A 25,954-nucleotide genomic window follows, 5' to 3' on the forward strand; every position below is an offset into this window, starting at 1 on the left:
ACTTTTCAAAATGGCGGCGTTCAAAGTTGTGAATGGGAAGAAACTTAACTTTTTTAAAGAGCACAATAAAGTCATCTATTAATTTCTACAAATATCTTTTAACCAAGTGTTTGCTAAAATGTTAAGTTACAAAAACCATTTGGGCATTGATGCATTCTCTTCTTGTCGTACGAGATTGAAGAAAAAGGTCTGAAACCAAAATGAATTCCGTGATTAATGTTTTTTTTCAGTTTGACAACAAAAACCCATTAACAGGACACACCCATAAATACTAATTACCAAGTATTGAAGAACATCTTTCCCAGAGCATGCGAAGGCACCAATAGCCCTCAACCTAGCTTCGCTAGCTTTACAGCAAACATGACTGATGAAAAAACTCATTTTACAAATAAACCTTTTGAAAGGATTCAATTGCTTTGATATATAGCTTTGACCGAGACTTCATAAAACTGCAAAACCTTGATTTTTAAAGATCAAAAACTAAAATTGCTTACCTCAGTTGAATTTCCCGCCACGGATGTGATGCTATCGCAGAAGAGTGACGTCATTCATAAATGGGTAATAACAATTACATACCGCACGCTACACATCACTTCCGCTCATTAATATTCATGACATTAGCTAATGTTGCTAAGCGGGAGGACAAACGGGGGCTTGTCCCCAATAGTAAATGAATGGAAATAGTGTACGAAGGAGATATTTACAGAGCTAAACCTACCAATTCTGTCCGAAAATGATGTCCCTGGTGCCAAATCCACTGGTAAAGATGTGGAAGAACATACAAATGTTCTGTTAAAAAGGTGGCTTGAGTGTCGAGGGCGAAAAAAGAGCAGAGCCGTCCTAAGCTTAGCCTAGCCTTAGCTTTTTAATCGACACCTTGTTCTTACGCCACTGACAATGACATTCTCCTGTTTCAACAATCTATCCTTTACCACCATATGCCCCGTCTATCTTATATATTATATCCTCTGGTTGTCTCACATCTTTGACCGTTCTTTTCAGCAATTTACATTGCTATTTTTGTGTAGCGATCATAAATGCTACTCGTTGATAGCCATCGAACACTTTAAATTTTTTCATTAACTCATTTGCTCCCAAAAACGTATAAGTATGTTCTATTTTTCATTGTTTCAGTGGCCTAAAGACGTATTTATATGTCTTTTGCGTTTTATTTTCACAAGAGACATCGCTAGGTTCTGACGCAACTTAGCTCCAAAGCACAATGCTGAAAATCCATTTTAAAGCAACACAACTGGCCACTGGATGGCAGTAGCGCATTTGGTAAGACTCCCAACCCGATTCAACGGAATGAGCGGCCGGGCCGCCAGCGGAAGATGACCGAATGGACGTCCAGGATCCATCTTTATGAGACAGGCGGCGATGAGGGAAAAGTTTACCCTGGCTGTCGCGGCCACAACAGCGTCATCTCTCAGTTATGTGTAAATAAGCTGTTACTTTGCTATCAAAAGCTCTAATTTGTCTTGTTTTTTTATGTTATTTTGTAGAAGGAAAACATTATTCAGATGTTTGGAATGTAACTAAAGCAAAAAATAGCTGTGTTCAAGTCAAAGTTATGTTTGAAATGTACGCGTTTACAAAAAGCACAATTTCTCGGTTTTTTCATCAGAAATTGGAAAATTGCCAAAACTAAGCTTTTTTTCTAATGATGATTTCTAAAAAATGGAAAAAGATTTTAACTAACTTTTTTCCTGCTGAAAGAAGAGAGTCTAATCTTTCTTTTGGCGGGTTCCATGTTTATATAGCAATAGAACCGAATTTTCTTTGGGCCTTGCAAAATTGGTCAAAATCCAGTAAAACGGCCGGGAGCGAAGGGGGTTGCACCGGTGAAAATAGTTGGGAGTGAATGAGTTAATAACAAATCTTAATTCTATAATTTACTACACTCCCCCCTTACTTAAGTTTTTTTTTTTTTTTTTTAGGGCTGTCAAAATTATCGCGTTAACGGGCGGTAATTAATTTTTAAAATTAATCACGTTAAAATATTTGACTCAGTTAACGCACAAATGCCCCGCTCAAACAGATTAAAATAACAGCACAGTGAAATGTGTACTTGTTGTTTTTCGGAGTTTTTCCGCCCTCTGCTGGCGCTTGGGTGCAACTGATTTTATAGGCTTCAGCACCCATGAGCATTGTGTAAGTAATTATTGTCATCAACATTGGCGGGCTACTAGTTTATTTTTTGATTGAAAATTTTACAAATTTTATTGAAACGAAAACATGAACAGGGGTTTTAATATAAAATTTCAATAACTTGTACTAACATTTATCTTTTAAGAACTACACATCTTTCTATCCATGGATCGCTTGAACAGAATGTTAATAATGGTTATGCCATCTTGTTGATTTATTGTTATAATAAAGAAATACAGTACTTATGTACCGTATGTTGAATGTATATATCCATCTTGTGTCTTTCCATTCCAACAATAATTTACAGAAAAATATGGCATATTTTATTGATGGTTTGAATTGCGATTAATTACAATTAATTCATTTTTAAGCTGTAATTAACTCGATTAAAAATTTTAATCGTTTGACACCCCTAGTTTTTTTTACAACAGAAAAGCTAATGTGGCAGTCAGATACAATTTTCATTCTTTTCAGGTCATTCATTATCAGACAGAAGCAGCACGGCAAAACACCACGCTAAAAAGTGAACATATCAAAATGGCTTACCTCTTTGTCCTCTGAAGGACAAAATGTTTACTGCATATGAAATGTGAATGGCTTCACGTTGCTGGCGTTAAACGTCAGCATAAGTTGATCCATTCTTCATTTTTTCCTCCAAGTTTTTGGTTTCGGGAAACGTATGAAGAAAACATCCTTCATAGGTCGTAAATTCTAGAGTCGTTTCTAAAAGTTCCATATAGCCTAAGCAGTGCTTGATCGGCAGGTTCGTTTTTGAAAGATTACCAGAGAAAAGTAGCAGAATCAACATGGTTTCTATGCGAGGACGGGTCTATAATGTCCCACTTCCGCTTTACTATGCGATGTCACGGTCTAAAAATAGCATTCATGCGGTACGCTATTGCAAAAAAAATAATAATAAAAAAAAAAAAAAAAAAAAAAGGTGTGAATAGCTGACGCCCAGGCAGCTATTTTCTTCACTTCCTGTTTGGTCGCTGCTACCACATTGTGACTTGACGCAGCAGTGCGGCGCTGTGGCCGCAGGGGTGTGTCGTGTCGTGTCTGACTCCTCAGTGCAGCATTTGGAGAAAGCAAAACTTGCATTGTATATATAATTTTCATTCGTTTTGGGTTTTGATTGAGGAAAAAGGGGAAAATCAGGACATATTCTCTTTTTATTTTACAATTTTCAAATATAAAAAAGGAAAAGCAGTTTTTATGATTTGTTTTCTTTTAAGTAACTAAAAACAAAAAAGGAAACAAGCTATATATTTCGCGAAAAAAGTAAACATTCTGATTCCCTAGTCATTGATTTGTTATTGTTGACTGCAGAAATTTGATGTTAAAGAGTATGTAGCGGCAAAGGGGGTGTGAGACATCAATAGAACCGTTATGTGCCAAGATAACAAATATTGATAAAGTTAACAAAAAAAAATCAATCACATTAATGAGCAATTATCGAAAATAGATCGAAAATGACGAATGGGGCGGGGACGTCACGACAAGTGATTGACAGTCGAGGCGGAGCCGGGTGCCATTGTTTTTTAACGACGAGAGAGTAGCGTTGGGGTTTGTTTGACCAAAACATCACAAAAATGGTTCAAAACTGCTGTGCTATGTGGTGTACAAATAGTTATTTATCGGAATATAGTATCCACGAGTTCCCGAACGCGAAAAAAAAAGCTGGACTACACAGACAATGGGTAAAGTTCGTCCGTGCAAAGAGGGCAAATTTTCTAGACACAGCCTCCAGCACGCTTTTCTGTAGTGCGCATTTTCCACCTGAAAGCTTCTCGAACTATGGACAAGAGAAATCGGGTTTTGCTAAAAGATTGCTGCTCAAAGGAGATGCGGTGCCGACCATACAGGTGCAGCCACCTAAATGTCCCGAGATATCAAGAAAGAGGACGATGACTGGTAAAGGAGGCTAAAGCTAAGCAAAGGAGGGGAGCAGCCAAGCTCGAAATGGCCAGAGTGAGTACTCTTTTATAATAAAAAAATGTCACGCATTGGATACAGGACTGGACACATGTATAAATTATCGTTCGTAAAATATATCCTCTGATCCCATTCATATTTGTGTCTGTTGGCAGAGCGAAAAGCTATGATAGTGCAATAAATGCTAATTATTCTATGCAGTCACGGTGTATCAGCTTCACAAAAAGAAATGCAAAACAAATCATTGGTGTTTCCCACACGATCTGCTGCCGATGTTTCATCAGTGTCATTGCTCCCCTCAATGACCTTTTCATTACGCTGCATTGGCGTTCGTTTGGGCTCAAATTGGTAACCTAAAACACCGATTAAAGCTTCGTAACTCTTCTAGTCACCATTAGATGAACATTCGTTACGTCGGATTCGTCGCTGAAACTAGAAACGAAATTGTCTGCCATCATCTCCGCCATTCAGTATTAAAGCACTGAGCCTTTTTCTTGTTGAAGAAACAATTCTGAATTCTCTTTTATTGACAACGAGGGGTGTTTCTTCATGAGGGAACCTGGAATATGTGCAGGACGAACACAATGCATCAGCATAAACAGCTCAAAACACCCCTAATTCTCCCCTCACTAGAAGGAATTATATTGATGCAGACAGGCGCTGCCCCCCTAGTGGCCGGTGGCACTCTCTTCACTTGTCGTGACGTCACGCACACACTCTGCCAGATCTCGGGCGCCGGTCGTTTTAGCTTGACAATCGAGCCAAATTTCTCTTTTTCTTGTGTGTAATTACACGAAGTGGCATGATATGAATACAAAAGGCATGCGTTTATGGATAAATGATGGAATATTAAAATTTTCCCAGGGCACTACATACCCTTTAATGATCGATTTTCAAAATAATGCAGCGGGCTGTTTGTCGCTCGCTTTTTAATTCATTGCCATTGACAGCGTTTAGTGCCTCTGACCAGGGAGAGACGTCCAATCCTTTTAAACTGGGAGAGGTGGAAATCTCCCACTTCAAATGGATTGGACGTCTCTGGCCGTCAATTCATGTTCCCTCATAATCCTCACGCAATTAAACGGCTTTGATTATGCATTAAATTGTGTCATACAGAACGTGAGGGTGGTAAAAATAATTGCTTTGGCGCCATCTGGTGGCGCTTTTACGCGCTGCGTTTTACGAAGTAAGCAAGGCAAAAAAAGTGATAAATTGCAGCATGTTTTCCGTCCGAATTGCTATAACAAATCACTCCCAACCATCCCAGTTCAAATGGATTGGACGTCTCTGGCCGTCAGTAACTTAATTCGTGTTTTAGTCAAATTTCACACACAATTGAATATGTATTTGTACTGTATTTTTTGAAAAAAAAAAGTATATTTTCTATTTGAAATGAAGTCACGTAATGTAGAGGGAAAGCAACAACATTGGCGCCATCTGGTGGCATCTTTGTGCCAAATAACCACGCTACAGATTAAAAAGGTAACGAGACAACATCGTGGAATGTAGTATTTCCATCCAGATTGCGATCGACCAGTCACTCCCAACCATCTCCTATGAAATTAATTGGACGTCTCTGGCCGTCAATGAGTTCATTCGAGTTTTTGTCGAATTCCACAAGCAGTAAAACGGGTTTGAATATGGATTAAATTGTGTTGAAGCCAGTCATATAGAATGAGGAGGGAAAAAAAACTTGCTTTAGCGCCATCTGGTGGCACTGCTATTTAGAAAGGACACAAGAGGCAAAAAAAAGAGCATCTGGCTGCATGTATTTCTGTCATTTTTCACCGCGTCTTCTTGTCGTCTTTCCGTTGGCCCACGTACTTGTTGTACTGGTGGTCGGTGTTGAAAATCTTGTCCCACCAGGTGAAAGTGGACGAGTAGTTGCCCACGAAGTTCATGTGGTGGAAGTCGTGGAAGCGAGCGCCGGCGTAAAACGGCAGCAGGTGGAGCGGGTTCAGCGGGACGTCGTAGCCGCTGGCGTGGGTGGACAAAAGAAAAAAATTTGAATCCATGACAATAAACAGTAGGAGTATGACAATATATGGAAAAGGTGAAATATTGTGATACTTTGTAGCCCAAACGGTTATCGATTCGCTCCTGCCGAAAATTGATATATCGTTGTAAAAAGGTGTCACTACTTCATTAAAGGAACCAACAAGTTGCCAGCAAAATCTTCTATTAGAATAGTGTCTACGTTAGCTCACTGGCCGCCAGTGACAGCGCTAGACATCCAATTCATTTTGGCCGAATTGGACGTCTAGTGCTGTCAATGGTACTGAAACCAGAGCATTCACAACCAGTCTTTTGTGGACATTTACAGGTAACTTCCTGTTCATTTCAGAGCATTCACAAGTTCCTTCATGTTGATTTTTGAGGCACTTTGTGGACATTTTTGAGTCATTTCCTTTACAGAAACCCAAACTCAACAGGAATTCACCCTGAAATTAACCACGACTAACAGGAAGTGGTCCGGGATTGCCCCAAAACTCAACAGGAACTGGGCATGAAATGCACTAAAACTAACAGGAAGTGGCCCGGGATTGCCTCAAATCTAATTGGAAGTGGCCCGGGAATTCCCCAAATTTAACAGGAAGTGGCCGGGAATGCCCCAAATCTAACAGGAAGTGGCCCTGAAATTAACCACAACTAACAGGAAGTGGCCTGGGATTGCCCCAAAACTCAACAGGAACTGGCCATGAAATGCACCAAAACTAACAGGCAGTGGCCGGGGATTGCCTCAAATCTAACAGGAAGTGGCCCGGGAATGCCCCAAACCTGACAGGAAGTGGCCCGGGGATGCCCCAAACCTAACAGGAAGTGGCCCGGGATTGACCCAAAACTCAACAGAAAGTGGCCCTGAAATTAACCAAAACTAACAGGAGGTGGCCCGGGATTGCCCCAAAACAACAGGAAGTGGCCCGGGGATGCCCCAAACCTAATAGGAAGCGGCCCGGGATTGCCCCAAATCTAACAGGAAGTGGCCCGGAAATGCCCCAAATCTAAAAGGAAGTGGCCCGGAAATTAACTACAACTAACAGGAAGTGGCCCGGGGATGCCCCAAACCTAACAGGAAGTGGCCCGGAGATGCCCCAAACCTAACAGGAAGTGGCCCGGAGATGCCCCAAATCTAAAAGGAAGTGGCCCGGAAATGCCCCAAATCTAAAAGGAAGTGGCCCGGAAATGCCCCAAATCTAACAGGAAGTGGCCGGGAATGCCTCAAATCTAACAGGAAGCTGCCCGGGATTGCCCCAAATCTAAACAGGAAGTGGCCCTGAAATTAACTACAACTAACAGGAAGTGGCCCACGATTTCCCCAAAACTAACAGGAAGTGGCCTGGGATTGCCCCAAACTCAACAGGAAGTGGCCCTGAAATTAACCACAACCAACAGGATGTGATGCAGGATTACCCCAAATGTAACAGGAAGTGGCCCAGGAATGCCCCAAATGTAACAGGAAGTGGCCGGGAATGCCCCAAATCTAACAGGAAGTGGCCCGGGATTGCCCCAAATCTCAACAGGAAGTGGCCCTGAAATTAACTACAACTAACAGGAAGTGGCCCACGATTTCCCCCTAACTAACAGGAAGTGGCCCGGAGATGCCCCAAACCTAACAGGAAGTGGCCCATGATTGCCCCAAATCTAAAAGGAAGTGGCCCGGAAATGCCCCAAATCTAACAGGAAGTGGCCGGGAATGCCTCAAATCTAACAGGAAGCTGCCCGGGATTGCCCCAAATCTCAACAGGAAGTGGCCCTGAAATTAACTACAACTAACAGGAAGTGGCCCACGGTTTCCCCAAAACTAACAGGAAGTGGCCTGGGATTGCCCCAAACTCAACAGGAAGTGGCCCTGAAATGCACCAAAACTCAACAGGAAGTGGCCCTGAAATTAACCACAACCAACAGGATGTGATGCAGGATTACCCCAAATGTAATAGGAAGTGGCCCGGGAATGCCCCAAATCTAACAGGAAGTGGCTGGGAATGCCCCAAATCTAACAGGAAGTGGCCCGGGATTGCCCCAAATCTCAACAGGAAGTGGCCCTGAAATTAACTACAACTAACAGGAAGTGGCCCACGATTTCCCCCTAACTAACAGGAAGTGGCCCGGAGATGCCCCAAACCTAACAGGAAGTGGCCCATGATTGCCCCAAATCTAAAAGGAAGTGGCCCGGAAATGCCCCAAATCTAACAGGAAGTGGCCGGGAATGCCTCAAATCTAACAGGAAGCTGCCCGGGATTGCCCCAAATCTCAACAGGAAGTGGCCCTGAAATTAACTACAACTAACAGGAAGTGGCCCACGGTTTCCCCAAAACTAACAGGAAGTGGCCTGGGATTGCCCCAAACTCAACAGGAAGTGGCCCTGAAATGCACCAAAACTCAACAGGAAGTGGCCCTGAAATTAACCACAACCAACAGGATGTGATGCAGGATTACCCCAAATGTAATAGGAAGTGGCCCGGGAATGCCCCAAATCTAACAGGAAGTGGCTGGGAATGCCCCAAATCTAACAGGAAGTGGCCCGGGATTGCCCCAAATCTCAACAGGAAGTGGCCCTGAAATTAACTACAACTAACAGGAAGTGGCCCACGATTTCCCCCTAACTAACAGGAAGTGGCCCGGAGATGCCCCAAACCTAACAGGAAGTGGCCCATGATTGCCCCAAATCTAAAAGGAAGTGGCCCGGAAATGCCCCAAATCTAACAGGAAGTGGCCGGGAATGCCTCAAATCTAACAGGAAGCTGCCCGGGATTGCCCCAAATCTCAACAGGAAGTGGCCCTGAAATTAACTACAACTAACAGGAAGTGGCCCACGGTTTCCCCAAAACTAACAGGAAGTGGCCTGGGATTGCCCCAAACTCAACAGGAAGTGGCCCTGAAATGCACCAAAACTCAACAGGAAGTGGCCCTGAAATTAACCACAACCAACAGGATGTGATGCAGGATTACCCCAAATGTAATAGGAAGTGGCCCGGGAATGCCCCAAATCTAACAGGAAGTGGCTGGGAATGCCCCAAATCTAACAGGAAGTGGCCCGGGATTGCCCCAAATCTCAACAGGAAGTGGCCCTGAAATTAACTACAACTAACAGGAAGTGGCCCACGGTTTCCCCAAAACTAACAGGAAGTGGCCTGGGATTGCCCCAAACTCAACAGGAAGTGGCCCTGAAATGCACCAAATCTCAACAGGAAGTGGCCCTGAAATTAACTACAACTAACAGGAAGTGGCCCACGGTTTCCCCAAAACTAACAGGAAGTGGCCTGGGATTGCCCCAAACTCAACAGGAAGTGGCCCTGAAATGCACCAAAACTCAACAGGAAGTGGCCCTGAAATTAACCACAACCAACAGGATGTGATGCAGGATTACCCCAAATGTAATAGGAAGTGGCCCGGGAATGCCCCAAATCTAACAGGAAGTGGCTGGGAATGCCCCAAATCTAACAGGAAGTGGCCCGGGATTGCCCCAAATCTCAACAGGAAGTGGCCCTGAAATTAACTACAACTAACAGGAAGTGGCCCACGGTTTCCCCAAAACTAACAGGAAGTGGCCTGGGATTGCCCCAAACTCAACAGGAAGTGGCCCTGAAATGCACCAAATCTCAACAGGAAGTGGCCCTGAAATTAACTACAACTAACAGGAAGTGGCCCACGGTTTCCCCAAAACTAACAGGAAGTGGCCTGGGATTGCCCCAAACTCAACAGGAAGTGGCCCTGAAATGCACCAAAACTCAACAGGAAGTGGCCCTGAAATTAACCACAACCAACAGGATGTGATGCAGGATTACCCCAAATGTAATAGGAAGTGGCCCGGGAATGCCCCAAATCTAACAGGAAGTGGCTGGGAATGCCCCAAATCTAACAGGAAGTGGCCCGGGATTGCCCCAAATCTCAACAGGAAGTGGCCCTGAAATTAACTACAACTAACAGGAAGTGGCCCACGGTTTCCCCAAAACTAACAGGAAGTGGCCTGGGATTGCCCCAAACTCAACAGGAAGTGGCCCTGAAATGCACCAAATCTCAACAGGAAGTGGCCCTGAAATTAACTACAACTAACAGGAAGTGGCCCACGGTTTCCCCAAAACTAACAGGAAGTGGCCTGGGATTGCCCCAAACTCAACAGGAAGTGGCCCTGAAATTAACCACAACCAACAGGATGTGATGCAGGATTACCCCAAATGTAACAGGAAGTGGCCCAGGAATGCCCCAAATGTAACAGGAAGTGGCCGGGAATGCCCCAAATCTAACAGGAAGTGGCCCGGGATTGCCCCAAATCTCAACAGGAAGTGGCCCTGAAATTAACTACAACTAACAGGAAGTGGCCCACGATTTCCCCCTAACTAACAGGAAGTGGCCCGGAGATGCCCCAAACCTAACAGGAAGTGGCCCATGATTGCCCCAAATCTAAAAGGAAGTGGCCCGGAAATGCCCCAAATCTAACAGGAAGTGGCCGGGAATGCCTCAAATCTAACAGGAAGCTGCCCGGGATTGCCCCAAATCTCAACAGGAAGTGGCCCTGAAATTAACTACAACTAACAGGAAGTGGCCCACGGTTTCCCCAAAACTAACAGGAAGTGGCCTGGGATTGCCCCAAACTCAACAGGAAGTGGCCCTGAAATGCACCAAAACTCAACAGGAAGTGGCCCTGAAATTAACCACAACCAACAGGATGTGATGCAGGATTACCCCAAATGTAATAGGAAGTGGCCCGGGAATGCCCCAAATCTAACAGGAAGTGGCTGGGAATGCCCCAAATCTAACAGGAAGTGGCCCGGGATTGCCCCAAATCTCAACAGGAAGTGGCCCTGAAATTAACTACAACTAACAGGAAGTGGCCCACGGTTTCCCCAAAACTAACAGGAAGTGGCCTGGGATTGCCCCAAACTCAACAGGAAGTGGCCCTGAAATGCACCAAATCTCAACAGGAAGTGGCCCTGAAATTAACTACAACTAACAGGAAGTGGCCCACGGTTTCCCCAAAACTAACAGGAAGTGGCCTGGGATTGCCCCAAACTCAACAGGAAGTGGCCCTGAAATGCACCAAAACTCAACAGGAAGTGGCCCTGAAATTAACCACAACCAACAGGATGTGATGCAGGATTACCCCAAATGTAATAGGAAGTGGCCCGGGAATGCCCCAAATCTAACAGGAAGTGGCTGGGAATGCCCCAAATCTAACAGGAAGTGGCCCGGGATTGCCCCAAATCTCAACAGGAAGTGGCCCTGAAATTAACTACAACTAACAGGAAGTGGCCCACGATTTCCCCCTAACTAACAGGAAGTGGCCTGGGACTGCCCCAAACTCAACAGGAAGTGGCCCTCAAATGCACCAAAACTGACAGGAAGTGGCCCTGAAGTTGACCACAACGAACAGGATGTGGTGCAGGATTGCCCCAAATCTAACAGGAAGTGGCCCGGGAACACCCTAAATCAACAGGAAGTGGAAATCAACTCATTTTAGGGCATTTCCAAGTTACTTCCCGTTGATTTTGAGTCGCTACCTATTCATTTGGGGACATTCTTCCTTTTAAGGAACCCAAAACCAACAGGAAGTGACCAAAAATCAGCAGGAAATGACATGAAATGCCCCAAAATGAACTCCTTGTCTGCCACGACGTAACTCACCTGTGCACGTCGATGGTCTCCAGTAGTCGCACGGCCACCCAAGCCCAGAGGAAGAAGACGTGGTTGCAGAAGATGAGGATCCCGATGAAGAAGCCGGCGCCCAGGACCACCGTCTCGACCGGGTGGGCGTACTCGGCCTGCATGCCGAAAGGCGCCTGAAACGCCGCCGGATCAGTTGCGCTTCTCGCTCGCTCGTCGACGATCGGACTCACCGTGAACTCGTGGTGGACTTTGTGGATGTACTTGTAGATCCTACGGTGGTGGAGCAGTCGGTGGAGGAAGTAGTGCCAGGCGTCTTCGATTACGGCGCATCCTAGACACCGAGCCGCCAAGTAAGGCCTGGAAAGGCGCTCGTTTGAAGATAACGTTCGTATAGCTTCCCGCTAGCGCCCCCTACTTACCATCTAGGCATGGAGTCCCAGTCGTAGGGGATGGAGAAGAACTCTGTGAAGTAGTACGTGCCGCAGATGAGCGGCAGCTGGATGAAGAAGTGGTTGAACAGCAACATCTTCAAGCAGCGCCATTGCTTCTCCCAGGTTTCCGGTTTGTCCTGCGCGCATGACATATTGTCACGTGATTTCGGGGTCACTTCCTGTGGATTTGGGGGCGTTTTGGGTCACTTCCTGTACACATTGGGTCACTTCCTGTTGATGTTGAGGCATTCTAGGGTCACTTTCTGGAAATATCGGTTCACTTCCTGTTGATTTGGTGGCATTTCACATTACTTCCTGTTTAAATTAGGTCACTTCCTGTTTATTGATTCACTTCCTGTTCATATTGGGTCACTTCCTGTTGATTTTGAGGTATTTGAAGGTCACTTCCTGATGCTTTGGGGGCATTTTACAATACTTCCTGTTCATATTTGGTCACTTCCTGTTGATTTTGAGGCATTTGAAGGTCACTTCCTTTAGATATTGGGTCACTTCCTGTTGATTTAGGGGCATTTCACATTACTTCCTTTTCATGCTGGGTGACTTCCTGTTGATTTTGAGGCCTTCCAGGGTCACATCCTGCAGATATTGGGTCACCTTTTGTTGAGTTACTTCCTGATCATATTGGGTCACTTCAGTTGATTTTGACACATTTCAGATTCACTTCCTGTTCATATTGGGTCACTTCCTGTTGATTTTGGTGCATTTCAGGGTCACTTCCTGTTGATTTTTGGGCATTGTAATGTCACTTCCTGTTGATTTAGGGGCATTTCAGTTACTTCCTATTTATATTGGGTCACTTCCTGTTGATTTTGGGGGTATTCCAATGTCACTTCCTGTCGATATTGGGCCACTTCCTGTTGATTTGGGGACATTTCAGTTACTTCCTATTCATGTCTGGTCACTTCCTATTGATTATGATGAATTCCAGGGTCAGGGTTATTGTAGGGTAGGGTATTGATTTTGAGGCATTTCATTGTCACTTCCTGTTGATTTTGGGGCATTTCAGGATCACTTCCTGCTTATTTAGGGTCAATTCCTGTTGATTTGGGGCATTTCAGGGACACTTTCTGTTGATTTGAGGCATTTCAGGGTCACTTCCTGTATTTATTGGGCCACTTCCTGTTTATTTGGGGGCAGTTCACAGTCACTTCCTTTTGATTTTGGGGCATTTCAGGGTCACTTTCTGTTAATATGTGGACGTGTCTGGGTCAGTTCCTGCTGATCTTGAGGCATTGCAATGTCACTTCCTGTAGATATCGGGCCACTTCCTGTTGATTTAGGGGCATTTCAGTTACTTCCTATTAATATTGGGTCACTTGCTGTTGATTTTGAGGAATTTCAGGGTCACTTCCTATTGATTTGGTGCATTTCAGGGGCAGTTCCTGCTCATATAGGGTCACTTCCTGTTGATCTCGAGGAATTTCAGGGTCACTTCCAGTTGATTTGAGGCATTCCAATGTCACTTCCTGAAGATATTGGGCCACTTCCTGTTAATTTGGGGGCATTTTAGTTGCTTCCTATTTATATTGGGTCACTTCCTGTTGATTTTAGGAAATTCCAGGGTTACTTCCTATTTATTTTGGGTCATTTCAGGGTCACTTCCTGTTAATTTGGGGGCATTACAGGGTCAGTTCCTGCTCATATAGGGTCACTTCCTGTTGATTTGGGGCATTTTAGAGTCACTTCCTACTGATTTTGGGGCATTCCAATGTCACTTCCTGTCAATATCATGCCATTCCTGATTTTTGGGCATTTCAGTTACTTCCTCTTTATATTGGGTCACTTCCTGTTGATTTTGATGAATTCCAGGGTCACTTCCTATTGATTTTGGGGCATTTCAGGGTGACTTCCCGTTAATTTAGGGGTATTTCAAGGTCACTTCCTTCTCATATAGGGTCACTTCCTGTTGATTTAGTGCATTTCAGGGTCCCTTCATGTTGATTTTGGGGCATTCCAATGTCACTTCCTATTTGATATTGGGCCACTTCAGGGTCACTCTCTGTGAATTTGGGGTCACTTCCTGCTGATTTTGAGGAATTCCAGGGTCACTTCCTGTTGATTTTTGGCCATTCCATTGTCACTTTTGATTTTGGGGCATTTCAGGGTCACTTCCTGTTGATATGGGGCCACTTCCTGATGATTTGGGGGCATTTCAGTTACTTCCTATTGGGTCACCTACTGTTGTGATGAATTCCAGGGTCACTTCCTATTGGTTTTGAGGCTTTCAAAATTCATATCCTGTTGGGTCACTTGGGTTAAAGGTCAATAGGATAAAATGGAAGTTTTGGTGCCATTGAAATGAATGGCGAATAGAGCCATTGGAAATCAATGGTAAATTTTGCTCCTAAGAAATGAATGGGTATGTTTTTGGCAGATTTTGGCTGAACCATAAAGTTTTAGGAAAAACCGCATAGAACGTTTGTGCCCCTTAGCGCTCTGAATTTTTTATGTATGAATGACGTGATTTGGATGAACTTTTTTTTTTTTGTTTGAACTCATAAAAAACCTGCATTTGTGTGCTAAGTAATTCCGTCCAAAAGACAAAAAGTGCTGTCAAAAGCACAGGTCTGGATCGGCTCTTTTCCCAATTGATATGCGGAAGGAAGAACACTGACCTGCTGGATCTTGTACTTGCGCATGAAGGGAAGGAACTGGAAGAGGAAGCCGGGGAGGCAGAAGAGGAAGTAGATGAGCTCGTGCACCAGGAGCGAGCCCCAGGTGGCAATCTGGAACTTGGTGTAGTTGTTCAGCATGTAGCACCAGGCATGTTTGAAAGAGGGTCGCAGGGGGTTCTCTGGTAAGAAGGCGTCCACGTACTCCGCCGCCAAGTAGGCCGAGCTCAAGACGGTGGCCGTGCCGTTCGCCTCCATGATGGATGACTGCTGCGCACCCACAAAACGTAGAAATATTAAACACCGTGCTTGGCATATTATAATCGTGTTTATCGCTAGTAGACGTCCGATCCATTTGAAGCGGTAGGGCGGCAGCGAATGATTGTTCTTCGGACATCTCTGGACGTCAATGAGTTCATTCGTGTTTTCGTCGTATCAAACACGCAATTGAATGGCTTTAAAGAGCATACGACACCAGAAAAAAAGTCTTAAATGGCATTATTATGTGAATTAGAATCATATTTTGAGACGATTCGACTATATACAACAATTTAGCAAAGCGCAGATGACGAGAAATTAGTCTTTTAATCTGCCGGTTAGCCACGCCTACAATTATAGGGCTTTAGCGTCCCCAACAGGTGGATGACGTCAGCGGTAGACTAGGCTCATCGGTTTTACTATTCAGCCCATTGAGGGGGAATTGTTCAGAACGAGGAAAACGAGACGAAGAGAGCTGCAAAATGTCATTGTTTCAGTCTCTCTACTCCCAATATTTTTACAGGATATTCTTTTTATCCAAGTATTTTCCCCAATAGCTATATAAATGGCTTGAGAAGGACCAGTCAGCCCGTCGAGGGGGAACTATTCACAATGAGGAAAACGCGACGAAGAGAGCGGCAAAATGTCATTGTTTCTGTCTCTTTACTTCAATATTTTTACAGGATATTCTTTTTACCCAAGTACTTTCCCCAATTGCTAAATAAATGGCATGGTCATGACAAATAACTTGTGCTAAATGGAATATAAAATAATAAAAATCCATTTATTCAAGACGACATGGCAAAATTACTCCATAATGGTCAAAACAGTCGACTTTACCTTTACTGTCACACCTGCCGAACGATATTTTATGACACCTACATCGGACATATCTCATTTCTCTTCCCCGGCTTCGGAGAATGTAAACAGACCAGAAGGAGTGACAGCTAGCCGACATGCTAACCCGAACCGAGGGATGTTTCAAAGTCTTCGAAGTGGAAAATCACACATAACTAGCCTGGATTATTTGACATGACGACCCGGTTGTCGAGTTTCTTTGCGGATCGGCAAACCGCCCGGCGGAGAGCAATTTACAGTTCGTTCCCTGGAGGAGGGTGGCTGGAATTGTTGTGTAGCTAACGTGCTAACAGCTAACTGCTAATGAGCGTGAGGATAGCTTTTTACATGCCTATCAATGATCAAACGTAAGTAGTCCTTTATTTAAAGGAATTTTATGGTGTTTACTTTGTAATCACTGTATTCGTATTTGACATAATACAAAACAAGATGTTTACTCACTTCCTTGTAAGTCCAATGGTCCCACAGTAAATATCCACGGTGAATGGGAACCTTTTGAAACTCCAAAAAGGCGCATACGCCTCTCCCGCATACAGAATGATTTTTCTGCAGCCGTTTGGCTGGCGTGATGCAAAAAATAAAAGTATTAATCCGCAAAATCAGCTGAATCCTTCGTCCTCATACACAACAGTACACTGTAGCGTGAAGAGGACGTCTTCTACCGTACACGTCACAGCGCCCTCCTCCTCAATGCGAGACCGAAGCCGGAAGTCACTCATTTTCCTGGCGCGGGATTCAAAAAACTAAATAAATATAGCGATCGCTTCCACACACATCCAAGCGGTCCATATCATTCAGGAGCATAAAATACCGCGTGTATTATGAAATAAACATGCTTTTTCGTGTCACAAGCACTTTAAGTATGCACTAAACTAGCTTTGGCGCTATCTGGTGGCGTTTTTGCAAGCTGCTCTTCAATTATTCAAGTTTGCATTAATAAAAACCACTAATTTGTTTGTTCCCATCACTGCTTTTTTTATTGATCAAAATAAATACATAAAAAAAGAAAATGAATGAATTCTTTTTTTTTTTTTTTTTTTTAATCAAAACTTTTTTTTAAAAACTTTATAAAGGAATATTTACGGTGTTCCCATTTTTAATGAAAAAAAAAGGTAAATAAACAAAATAAAAAAGTTGAACAATTATTTTAAAAAATGATTACATAATGAGTTAAAAATTTATATTTTTTCTTTTAATTAAAACCGACACCAAAAATGAGTTCATTATTCCACACGCAGTTATGAGGCTTTATGCACTAAAGTTGCTTTGGCGCTATCTATTGGCATTTCTGCGAGCTGCGCTTCAATTATTCTCGTTGACATTGATAAAAACTAATTTGTTTGTCCCCATTCAATAAATGACCAACATAAAAATGAATGAATTCAATTTTTTTTTTTTTTTTTATTAATAGAAACATTTTTCAAAACTTTATTAAGGGAATATTTACGACTTTCCCATTTTTAATGAAAAAAATGTAAATAAAAAAAATAAAAACATCATCAACAATTAATAAATTATTACATAATGAGTTAAAATGTCACATTTTTCTTTTTAATTAAATTTTTTTTGTAAAAAAGTAAACATTTACACATGAAAAATTGACAGGCTTTAACCCTTTGTAGGGTAAATGGAAAAAAACAAGGCAGGGAAAGAGTTAAGAATGACATTATTGATTATTATTATGCATCTATTGATACAAATGTTGCTCTGAAATAGTCTCATCGACGTTTTTCGACACTGTCCACAAAAATACAAAAAATAAACACCTTTTGGAGTTTGAAAGTTTTGTCTATTTGCATTATAGAATATGATAGATCGATTTCCTGACTCGTGGATTGATCATTCTCTCGTGCAATAATTTTAAACCTTGCATTGACATTTAGTCACAAGTTCTCCATCCTTTATTAATCATCCAATTTTAAAGATTAACGTTCAAAGTCATTGAAAACTCATCTAAAAAACAACTGACAGTCAATTATGTAACGACTGTGATTTTTTTGGGCCTAGAGCAGTTGCATCATAATTAAGCGACATTTTTAACATGACATCATCCATTTTCACAGCTTTTAAACGATTTAAACACGAAATTTTACACTTCTTTAATGACATATTAAGGCTAAAACTGCTGCAATGGGTACTTCCCAGTTGAACTTGGTCGTACATTTCAAGGCAAACGAAGCCAAATAGTACATTCGTCTTTAATATTTGTTATTTTAATTGAAAAAGAACGTTTGAAAGTTGAGCTAACAATGCGAATGTTAGCATTGCAAGCACTTACTTACCTAAACGGGTCTTGGGAGGTGTGTGTGTGTGTGTGTGTGTGTGTGCGCTTTGAGTACCTGGCGAGTCAAGTAGCCGAGAGAGATGCCTTATGATTGGACAGCGGGAAGAGGAGAGTGACGTCGCGCGAAAAGCGGCGGCTTTGATTGGCCCGCCGCATGAAGCGACGATAGTGAGACCGGGAGTCTCCAAAGCAACAGCGAATCAGGAGCCGAGCAGGGTTTTCTGACGTAGGGGAAGGTTCCGCCTTAAAACGCGCTTTTTGGACAATGAATATATTACTACACGTTTATTGGACGCGTCATTCGGGAATATATACATCACCAAAAAGACAAAAAAAGTTATGTGAAAACGCCTTCATTTTATCCAGAAGTTGTTTATGTTGATAAAATGTCATTTTATCGGATTTAAAAAATATATCTTTAAAAAGTATCAACACGTTTATCTTCAGAAGAGGTCGTTTTTTAAAAAAATTGTATGAAAACGCCTAATTTTCTCCAGTAAAAGCATGTTTGAGGGAAAATGTCATATTAAGTCTTCGGGCGGCCATGTTGGTAGGGGCGATGTTGCCATCAAAGTCAATGGTTTGGCACCGAATTAGCAAGGAAAGGGGGCCTCTTGGTCAGCGGAAGAAAAGTTTTTTGATGAAAAATGTAAATGAATAAAAGACAAAGATGAAAAATAAATGATTAAATGACAAAATTTACATTTAAAAAATATAACTTTTTTTTCATAAAAAAGGTAAAACTATATACATGAAAAGTTGACCTTTAACCCGTGGCTATATTTATTTATTTAAAAAAACAAATTATTTTCATTTTAATTCATCACCGAATTGTATTTTAAATGGCGCCCCACCCCTCAAAAGGAAAGTATCAACAGGTTTATCTTCAGAAGAGGTCGTTTTGTTTTTTTTTAAAAAGTTGTATGAAAATGCCTAATTTTCTCCAGAAAAAGTTGGTTTGAGGGAAAATGTCATATTAAAAGTGTTCGGGCGGCCATGGTGGTAGGGGCGATGTTCCCATTAAAGTCAGTGTTTTGGCACCAAATTAGCAAGCTAATTGGTGGAAAGGGGGCCTCTTGGTCAGCGGAAGAAAAGTTTTTTTGATGAAAAATTTTAATGAATAAAAGACAAAGATGAAAAATAAATGAATAAAAGACAAAATTTACATTTAAAAAAACTTTTTTTTCATAAAAAAGTAAAACCATATACCCTCATTTTCGCACTTTTAGGCGCACCTGACTATAAGCCGCAGCCCACCAAATTTGGCACGAAAACGGCATTTGTTCATAGATAAGCCGCACTGGACTATAAGCCGCAGCTGTCCTCACTGTATCATGGGACATTTACACCAAAAGATATCAACCGGTACAACCTCATTTGACAGCGGCATCATACGACTGACTGTATTACGACCAAATGAACCATCATTAAACTTTGAACCAATTAGTGCAAAGCTTTATTGCTTAAAGAAGCTTCATTTGGCCATCACTGCTCCCTTGGGGGAGACAGTCAACCTCTGCTGCCACCTGCTGTTGACTGTTGTCATCCAACATGCCTCTTAGCATGCACTGCAGCGCTACAGATGTAAATAACAATCAAAAATCATGTTCTGTGCTAAATAGGTCTTCAGTTACTGTTCCAATTGTTTCATCAATTGCTAGTTATGGTATTTGCTAACACTTTATTTAACAGTGGTGCCATAAGACTGTCATTACACAATCATGACATGTATCTGTCCTGAGCATTCATGAATGCTTATAACAGATGTCATTAAGTGTTATCCGGCAAATGATGTCACTTTTGAATGGATGCAAAAGACCCAAGATGGACAAAAATTGAGTTAGTGACATCATTTGCCAAATGACACTTCATGACATAAGCATTCAGTAATGTCCATGATAGTGGCATGTCATAATTTTGATAATCTTATGAGAGTCTTATGACACCGCTGTCAAATAAAGTGTTACCTTAAAAAAAATCAACAAATAAGCTGCACTGGACTGTAAGACACAGGTATCAAAATGAAGGAAAAAAGTAGCGGCTTATAGTCTGAAAATTACGGTACATGAAAAGTTGACCTTTAACCCTTTATACGGTGGCTATATTTCTTTATCATTTAAAAAAACAAATGATTTTCATTTTTATTCATCACCGAATTGTATTTTAAACGCCCCCCAGCCCTCAAAAAAACAAATTCTTGAAAATTATTTTTAACTTGTGGGATGCCATTGACAGCGCTTAATGTCCAATCCGATTGAAGCGGGAGGGTTGCCGGCGAATGAAGTAACGTCAGCCTCTTACTTCAATTGGATTGGAGGTTACTATGATAAACTCAATGAAATTTACGGCAGAAGCACGAGGGCGGCCATGTTGGTAGGGGCTACGTTTCCATCCAAATCAATGCATTGGCATTCAAATTCGGTCATAATTTGCTTATTTTTCAACCCATTGTTCAAAGCATCTGCCAATTACTCAGCGGCTGACGAACGTCCAATCCATTTGAAGTGGGAGGGCTGGCAACATGAACATGTCTTGTTTTTTTTGAAGGAATGTCAGGTTGTGAGGGGGGAAAAGAAGGCAAAAAAAGGACAAGACAATACATTGAAATAATTTACTGATTTGGCAAAGATTTTAAAAACAGATGACAGCTTTTCTTTGTCAATACAAGAAGCATATTAATAGCACTCTAGAAAAGACGCAGCGTCAAACATATCCAAAGTCATGAAGCTTATAACGAGACAAAAGTTTGGCCACTTTTTGTGGCACATTCGTCGGACGGAGTTAGTTCATGCAGAGCAAACGTGGCTGCCGGGCGACAATAAAGCGAGGAAGGCCGATCGGAGGGAAAAATGGTCAGTTGGTCGGCGTGCATCTTATGCCAAGGTGTCTTGCCCTAAGATATTCTCCCCCCCATAAAAAAAATGTACATTGAACAAATCTTTTCCTTTTCGGCTTTTCCCTGCAGGGGTCGCCAAAGCGCTTATATACATCCAAAAGCATGGGGGAAATACATAAGTACTGTACATGGAAATAATTATAGACATAGAGGTCAGAAATTAAACTGGAAAATCTTACAATCAAATAAATAAATAAATAGTTTTTTAAAAAAACTATTTAAATTAATTTTTAAAAAACATTTTATAAATGAGGATACTGTAATTAATTTGGGGTTATAAAATGTCCTTTTTTAGTTCCATTTTTGATATTTTCTAATGTGATCATTTGAATTATTTTTGTAATTTTTTTAAAATTCAGATTTAAAAAAAAAAAATATTAGCGGTTTTTTAATTTTCTTTTATTAATTTAGAACTTTTTTATGTATCCCTCCAATGCTTTATGTATATACTTTTAAACTGATGTCAATATTTTTTTTTTCCATTTTGAAGTGGGAGGGTTGGCAGTGAACTAAAACACAATTTTACATTTTTAATTTAAAAAAAAAAGACAAGCCTTTTCATCCCTATGTGTGCATACGTGTTATATTTGATACATGAATTTTGAGCAAGGTTCTATTTTCTTACTGCCCCCTCAAAAAAACTGATTAATATCAAACTTAACAATTTTAAGTAAAATTATACGTGAAATTTTTAGTCTTTGTTAGTTTTTATTTGGTATTATTAATTTTAATTTGCTGTATATGACATAAATTTGTATTTGTCTTTAAATATTTTTGTAAGAGGGGGTTAACATTCTTTCATCTATGAATTTAAAAAAACAAAAAACAAATAGTATATATTCTATTTTTTACTTCTGAAATGTTTTTAAAAAACGGGGGGAAAAAATGAAAAATTCTTATTTAAAATTTTTTTTCATCTTTTTTTCCAGAACAAGTAAACGGTAATTTTTAAAGAAAAATTAAAACGAGAAAAAAAAACAATAATAATATTTAATTTATTTACAATTTTTAATAAAAGAAAAAAGTGGCAAACATTCTCTTTTTGCATTTCATTTTTAAAAACAACAAAAGAATAAACAGTAAATATCCTCTTTATTTTTTTATATTTATTTCATTAAAAACTGGGTGGGGGAAAAAAAATTATTCATTCTCCTCTTCTGAGACTGCGGAAACTTAGCATCAATTATATTTTTTGCGAAAATGAAGCGGATGCACGCAATGGACTTCGGCGGGCCGAAACTGGTCCCCGGGCCGCCCGTTTAACACCACTCCTGTAGCAGTCCACGCAAAAAGAGCGCACGATCGACGAGAAGCTATCCGAGGTCCCGCTTTCCTCTCGTAAACGTTAGTGCTCGGCGCTTGCTAGCGCCTCTCAGGCGGCTTCTCGAGCGTCCACCGCTAAAAAAATCCCGGCGCTCACCGACATCCTTTCGGTGTACGAACGTCGCGTCCGGACCGGCGACGGGTCTCGCCCGGTTCTTCGGCAAGTTCAGCTTCTAATCGGCGGCGCCGGCGGATGGTCATAAGGGCTTGTCGATCACGGTCACGCCTGAGAGCAAAAAGCGGTGTATTTTTACTTCATTTCGGCCACTAGAGGGAGCGAAATCATAAATAACAAAAGATGATCACCCAAGATCATCTTACCTGCGTAACTGCGTCCCGTGCTCATGCAGCTCGGCAGCAGCGTCCACTTGTCGGAGGTGGGGTTGTAGAACTCCACCGAGGCCAGGTTGCAGCTGCCGTCGTCGCCGCCCACCACGTAGAGCAGGTTGTCCACGGCGCACACACCTGAAACGGAACAGACGTTTTGTAAGGGAGCGGCGCTACGCTAGGCTACGCTAGGGCGTATATAAAGATTTGGATTCAATAATGATTGAACGTTCTTTGGCCCCTCCCAGTCCAAATGGATTGGACGTGAAGCGCCGTCAATGGCGCCGAGAGATCAGTCCTTTCAGTCTTTTTTGTCAATGACAGCCAAGGAGTTCACTTGGGTCACTTCCTGTTGATTTTGGTGGTTTTCCAAGTTACTTCCTGCTGGTTTTGGGTCTGTCCCTCTTGATTTTAGGACACTTTTAAAAACACTTCCTGTTGATTTAGGGTCACTTCCTGTCGATTTTTGGGCATTTCCATGTCACTTCCTGTTAGTTTTGTGCGCAATTGGAGAAATTGAAATAATAATGATATCAAACAAAAGGCTACCAATAGAAAATGTTTGATTTGGGGCATTTCTGAGTCACTTCCTGTTGACTATGAGTGACTGTTATTTTTTTTAGCATTTCCAGGTCACTTTCTGTTAATTTTGGTGCAATTTGAGATTTCTCTTGTTGAGAAAAGGGGGGGGGGAGCATTTCCGTGTCATTTCCTGTTAGTTCTAGGTCACTTCCTGTTTTTGAGGAAGTTTGGTTAAAAAAAATGCCTGCCCGTAGAAATTTTGGAGTGACTTCCCGCTAATTTTTGAGCATTTCCAGGTCACTTCCTGTAAGTTTTGGGGCAATTTAAGAAAGTTTATTTTAAAAAAATGGCCGCCAATAGGAATTTTTCAATATGGGCATTTCTGATTCACTTCCTGTTAACCATGAGTGACTTCCTGTTAATTTTTTAGCATTCGCAGGTCACTTCCAATTGGTTTTGGGTCACTTCCTGTTAGTTTTGCGGCAATTTCAGAAAGCTTGTTAAAAAAAAGGCTGCCAATAGAAATTGGTTATTTTTGGGCATTTCTGAGTGACTTCATGTTAATTTTTTAGCATTTCCAGGTCACTTCCTGTTTGTTTCGGGTCACTTCATGTTAATTTTGGTGCAATTAGAGATTTTTTTTGTTGTTGCTGAAAAGAAAAAAAAAATGGCTGCCCCTAGAAATTGTTTATTTTGGGACACTGTTGAGTCACTTCATGCTGACCTAAGGTGACTTCCTGTAATTTTTTTGAGCATTTCCAGGTCACTTACTGTTGGTTTTGAGGCAATTTGAAAAAGTAAAAAAAAAAAAAAAAAAAAATGGCCACCAAGAATTTTTTTTTTTTATTTGGAGCATTTGAGTCACTTCCTGTTGACCACGAGTGACTTCAAGTTAATTTACAGGTCACTTCCTGTTTGTTTTGGGTCACTTCCTGTTAATTGTGGTGCAGATTGAGATTTCTTTTGTTGAAAAGGAAAAAAAAAAAAACAGGAAAAAAATGATTTCCATGTCACTTCCTGTTAGTTATTGAGGAAGTTTGTTTGTTAAAAAAAAAAAAAAAAACAATGGCAGCCAGTAGAAATTTTGGACATTTCTGAGTCACTTCCTGCTGACGTTGTGTGACTTCATGCTAATTTTTGGGCATTTCCAGGTTGCTTCCTGTTGTTTTTCGCAATTTCCAAAAGTTTTTTGTTTAAAAAAAAAAAAGAAAGAAAAAAAAAAAAACAACCAATAGAAATTTTATTTTGGAGCATTTCCGTGTCACTTTGTGCTCACCTCGGTTTACTTCCTGTTAATTTTTGGACAATTTTTGGGTCACTTTCTGTTGATTTTGGGGCACTCTCAAGTCACTTCCTGTGCACCATAAATGCTGAAAAAATAATTATATTAAAATTTTTAAAAAAGAGCCCAATAAAATTTTTTGATTTTGGATCATTTCCTGTTGATTTTGAGCTATTTGCAAGTTGCTTGATGTTAATTTTGGGTCACCGTCTGTTTATTTTGGCAGCGTATGTAACTGGAGGCCATCTTATGTCAGGTCAGATGTAAAGCGATTCAAGCCAGTTTTTGACAACATATGATTTTGAAGCTAATTTACTGCATTTGAAGTAAAAATAACAAACTACACGACGGTTTTATTGACAGTAATGTTACCTTGCACTGACACAAAATGGCTGCCAAGCAATAACGGTCCTCACCGGCGTTGCGGCGACACACGTTCATGTCGGCCACCTGGCGCCAGCTGTCGGAGGCCGGGTCGTAGACTTCGCAGCTCTTGCGCACCAAGGGCCCGTCGTGCCCTCCGGCGGCGTACAGCCGCCCTTTCAGCACGCCCACGCCGGCGCCGCTGCGTCGCGTGCCCATCTCGGCGATGTAGCTCCACGTGTTGCTTTTGGGGTCGTAGGCCTCCACCGTGCTCAGGCATTGGCGAGTGGCGCCGTCGTAACCGCCCACCGCGTACAACATCCCTGACCGCAGCGAAATTTCCAAAATCATTAAAGTTCATTTTTCATTTCATGGTATTTAAATGAGTCGCCTATAAAATTATATATATTAAGTGTAGTAGTAGTAGTAGTAGTAGTTGATCGTGTGCTTTTATTGGGGTAGTCACCATTAAGCACCCCAACTCCCACGCTGCTCCGTCGCGTGCTCATGGGCAAGACGTGGAACCACTCGTCCGTCTTGGCGTTGTACGCCTCCACTGTGGATAGGCCTGCCCGAGACAAAGACCGGTTGCCGTTGACGGCCAGAGACGTCCAATCGGGCCCAAATGGATCGGTCGTCTATGTCTATCATATCCATATCCAATCTGATTAGAATCATCTGTCATTTACTCAAAGCTGACATATTACCTCGTCGGCGGCCATTGACGATGCTAGACGTCCGATCCATTTGGACTGAGAGGAGCGAACGAACGAAAAAAAAAACAATAAAAGATCATTTTTATTCGAAAAATTAATTTTTAATTGTACTTTTTTAAAAAGTGTCTACATCGTATGAATTTTTGGAATGTTTCAAAATTGGAACGGTGAAAATCTGTTGAAGCGTGCGACATGAAAAGAGCTTTCATGGCCCCTACCATTCATGGCCGCCTTGACGCCATGTTGGTATGAATGACGTTCCCATCAAAGTCAATGTGTTGGCATTCAAATCTAGACAAAATTAGCTTATTTCTCAACCCACGATTAATGTGGGCGGGAGGGCTGGCAGCATAAGGAATGAACATTTTTT

General features: G+C 41.7%; 2 protein-coding genes across 5 annotated transcripts in view; both read right to left on the bottom strand.

Annotated features, from left to right (window-relative positions):
• Window positions 1-3,161: 3,161 nt before the first annotated feature.
• On the bottom strand, window positions 3,162-18,230 carry msmo1 (methylsterol monooxygenase 1). 4 transcript variants are annotated; one of them, XM_057842518.1, is made up of 6 exons: window positions 18,211-18,230; window positions 14,759-15,025; window positions 12,111-12,259; window positions 11,922-12,048; window positions 11,710-11,864; window positions 3,162-6,063 (listed from the first exon to the last, which is right to left on the bottom strand). In XM_057842518.1, exons 2-6 carry the CDS (start codon window positions 15,011-15,013, stop codon window positions 5,871-5,873), a joined length of 879 nt encoding a protein of 292 aa, XP_057698501.1. In that variant the 5' UTR covers window positions 15,014-15,025; window positions 18,211-18,230; the 3' UTR covers window positions 3,162-5,870. The 4 variants fall into 4 exon arrangements, with proteins under 4 accessions (XP_057698501.1, XP_057698499.1, XP_057698500.1 ...); XM_057842516.1 differs by lacking the exon at window positions 18,211-18,230 and adding an exon at window positions 18,154-18,207 and having other exon boundaries at window positions 14,759-15,022; XM_057842517.1 differs by lacking the exon at window positions 18,211-18,230 and adding an exon at window positions 16,313-16,515.
• A 3,194-nt stretch (window positions 18,231-21,424) lies between these two features.
• klhl2 (kelch-like family member 2) overlaps window positions 21,425-25,954 on the bottom strand; it is a 34,643-nt gene continuing 30,113 nt past the window's right edge. The window contains exons 11-14 of the mRNA XM_057844105.1: window positions 25,335-25,436; window positions 24,922-25,191; window positions 22,696-22,839; window positions 21,425-22,600 (exon numbers count right to left, since the gene is read on the bottom strand). Coding sequence (XP_057700088.1) covers window positions 22,572-22,600; window positions 22,696-22,839; window positions 24,922-25,191; window positions 25,335-25,436 — 545 coding nt within the window. The 3' untranslated portion in view covers window positions 21,425-22,571. The remainder of the gene's footprint in view (window positions 22,601-22,695; window positions 22,840-24,921; window positions 25,192-25,334; window positions 25,437-25,954) is intronic.

The sequence above is a fragment of the Corythoichthys intestinalis genome, chromosome 8, assembly GCF_030265065.1.
Source record: "Corythoichthys intestinalis isolate RoL2023-P3 chromosome 8, ASM3026506v1, whole genome shotgun sequence".
Taxonomy (NCBI): Eukaryota; Metazoa; Chordata; class Actinopteri; order Syngnathiformes; family Syngnathidae; genus Corythoichthys; species Corythoichthys intestinalis.

Excerpts from the sequence above, each read along its gene's own strand:
- msmo1 (XM_057842518.1), bottom strand. The coding sequence starts at position 15,013 with ATGGAGGCGAACGGCACGGCCACCGTCTTGAGCTCGGCCTACTTGGCG. Across the intron at positions 12,260-14,758 it reads GCAAGTACAAGATCCAGCAG|GACAAACCGGAAACCTGGGA; the intron begins GTCAGTGTTCTT and ends TCATGCGCGCAG. Across the intron at positions 12,049-12,110 it reads TGGGACTCCATGCCTAGATG|GCCTTACTTGGCGGCTCGGT; the intron begins GTAAGTAGGGGG and ends GCGCCTTTCCAG.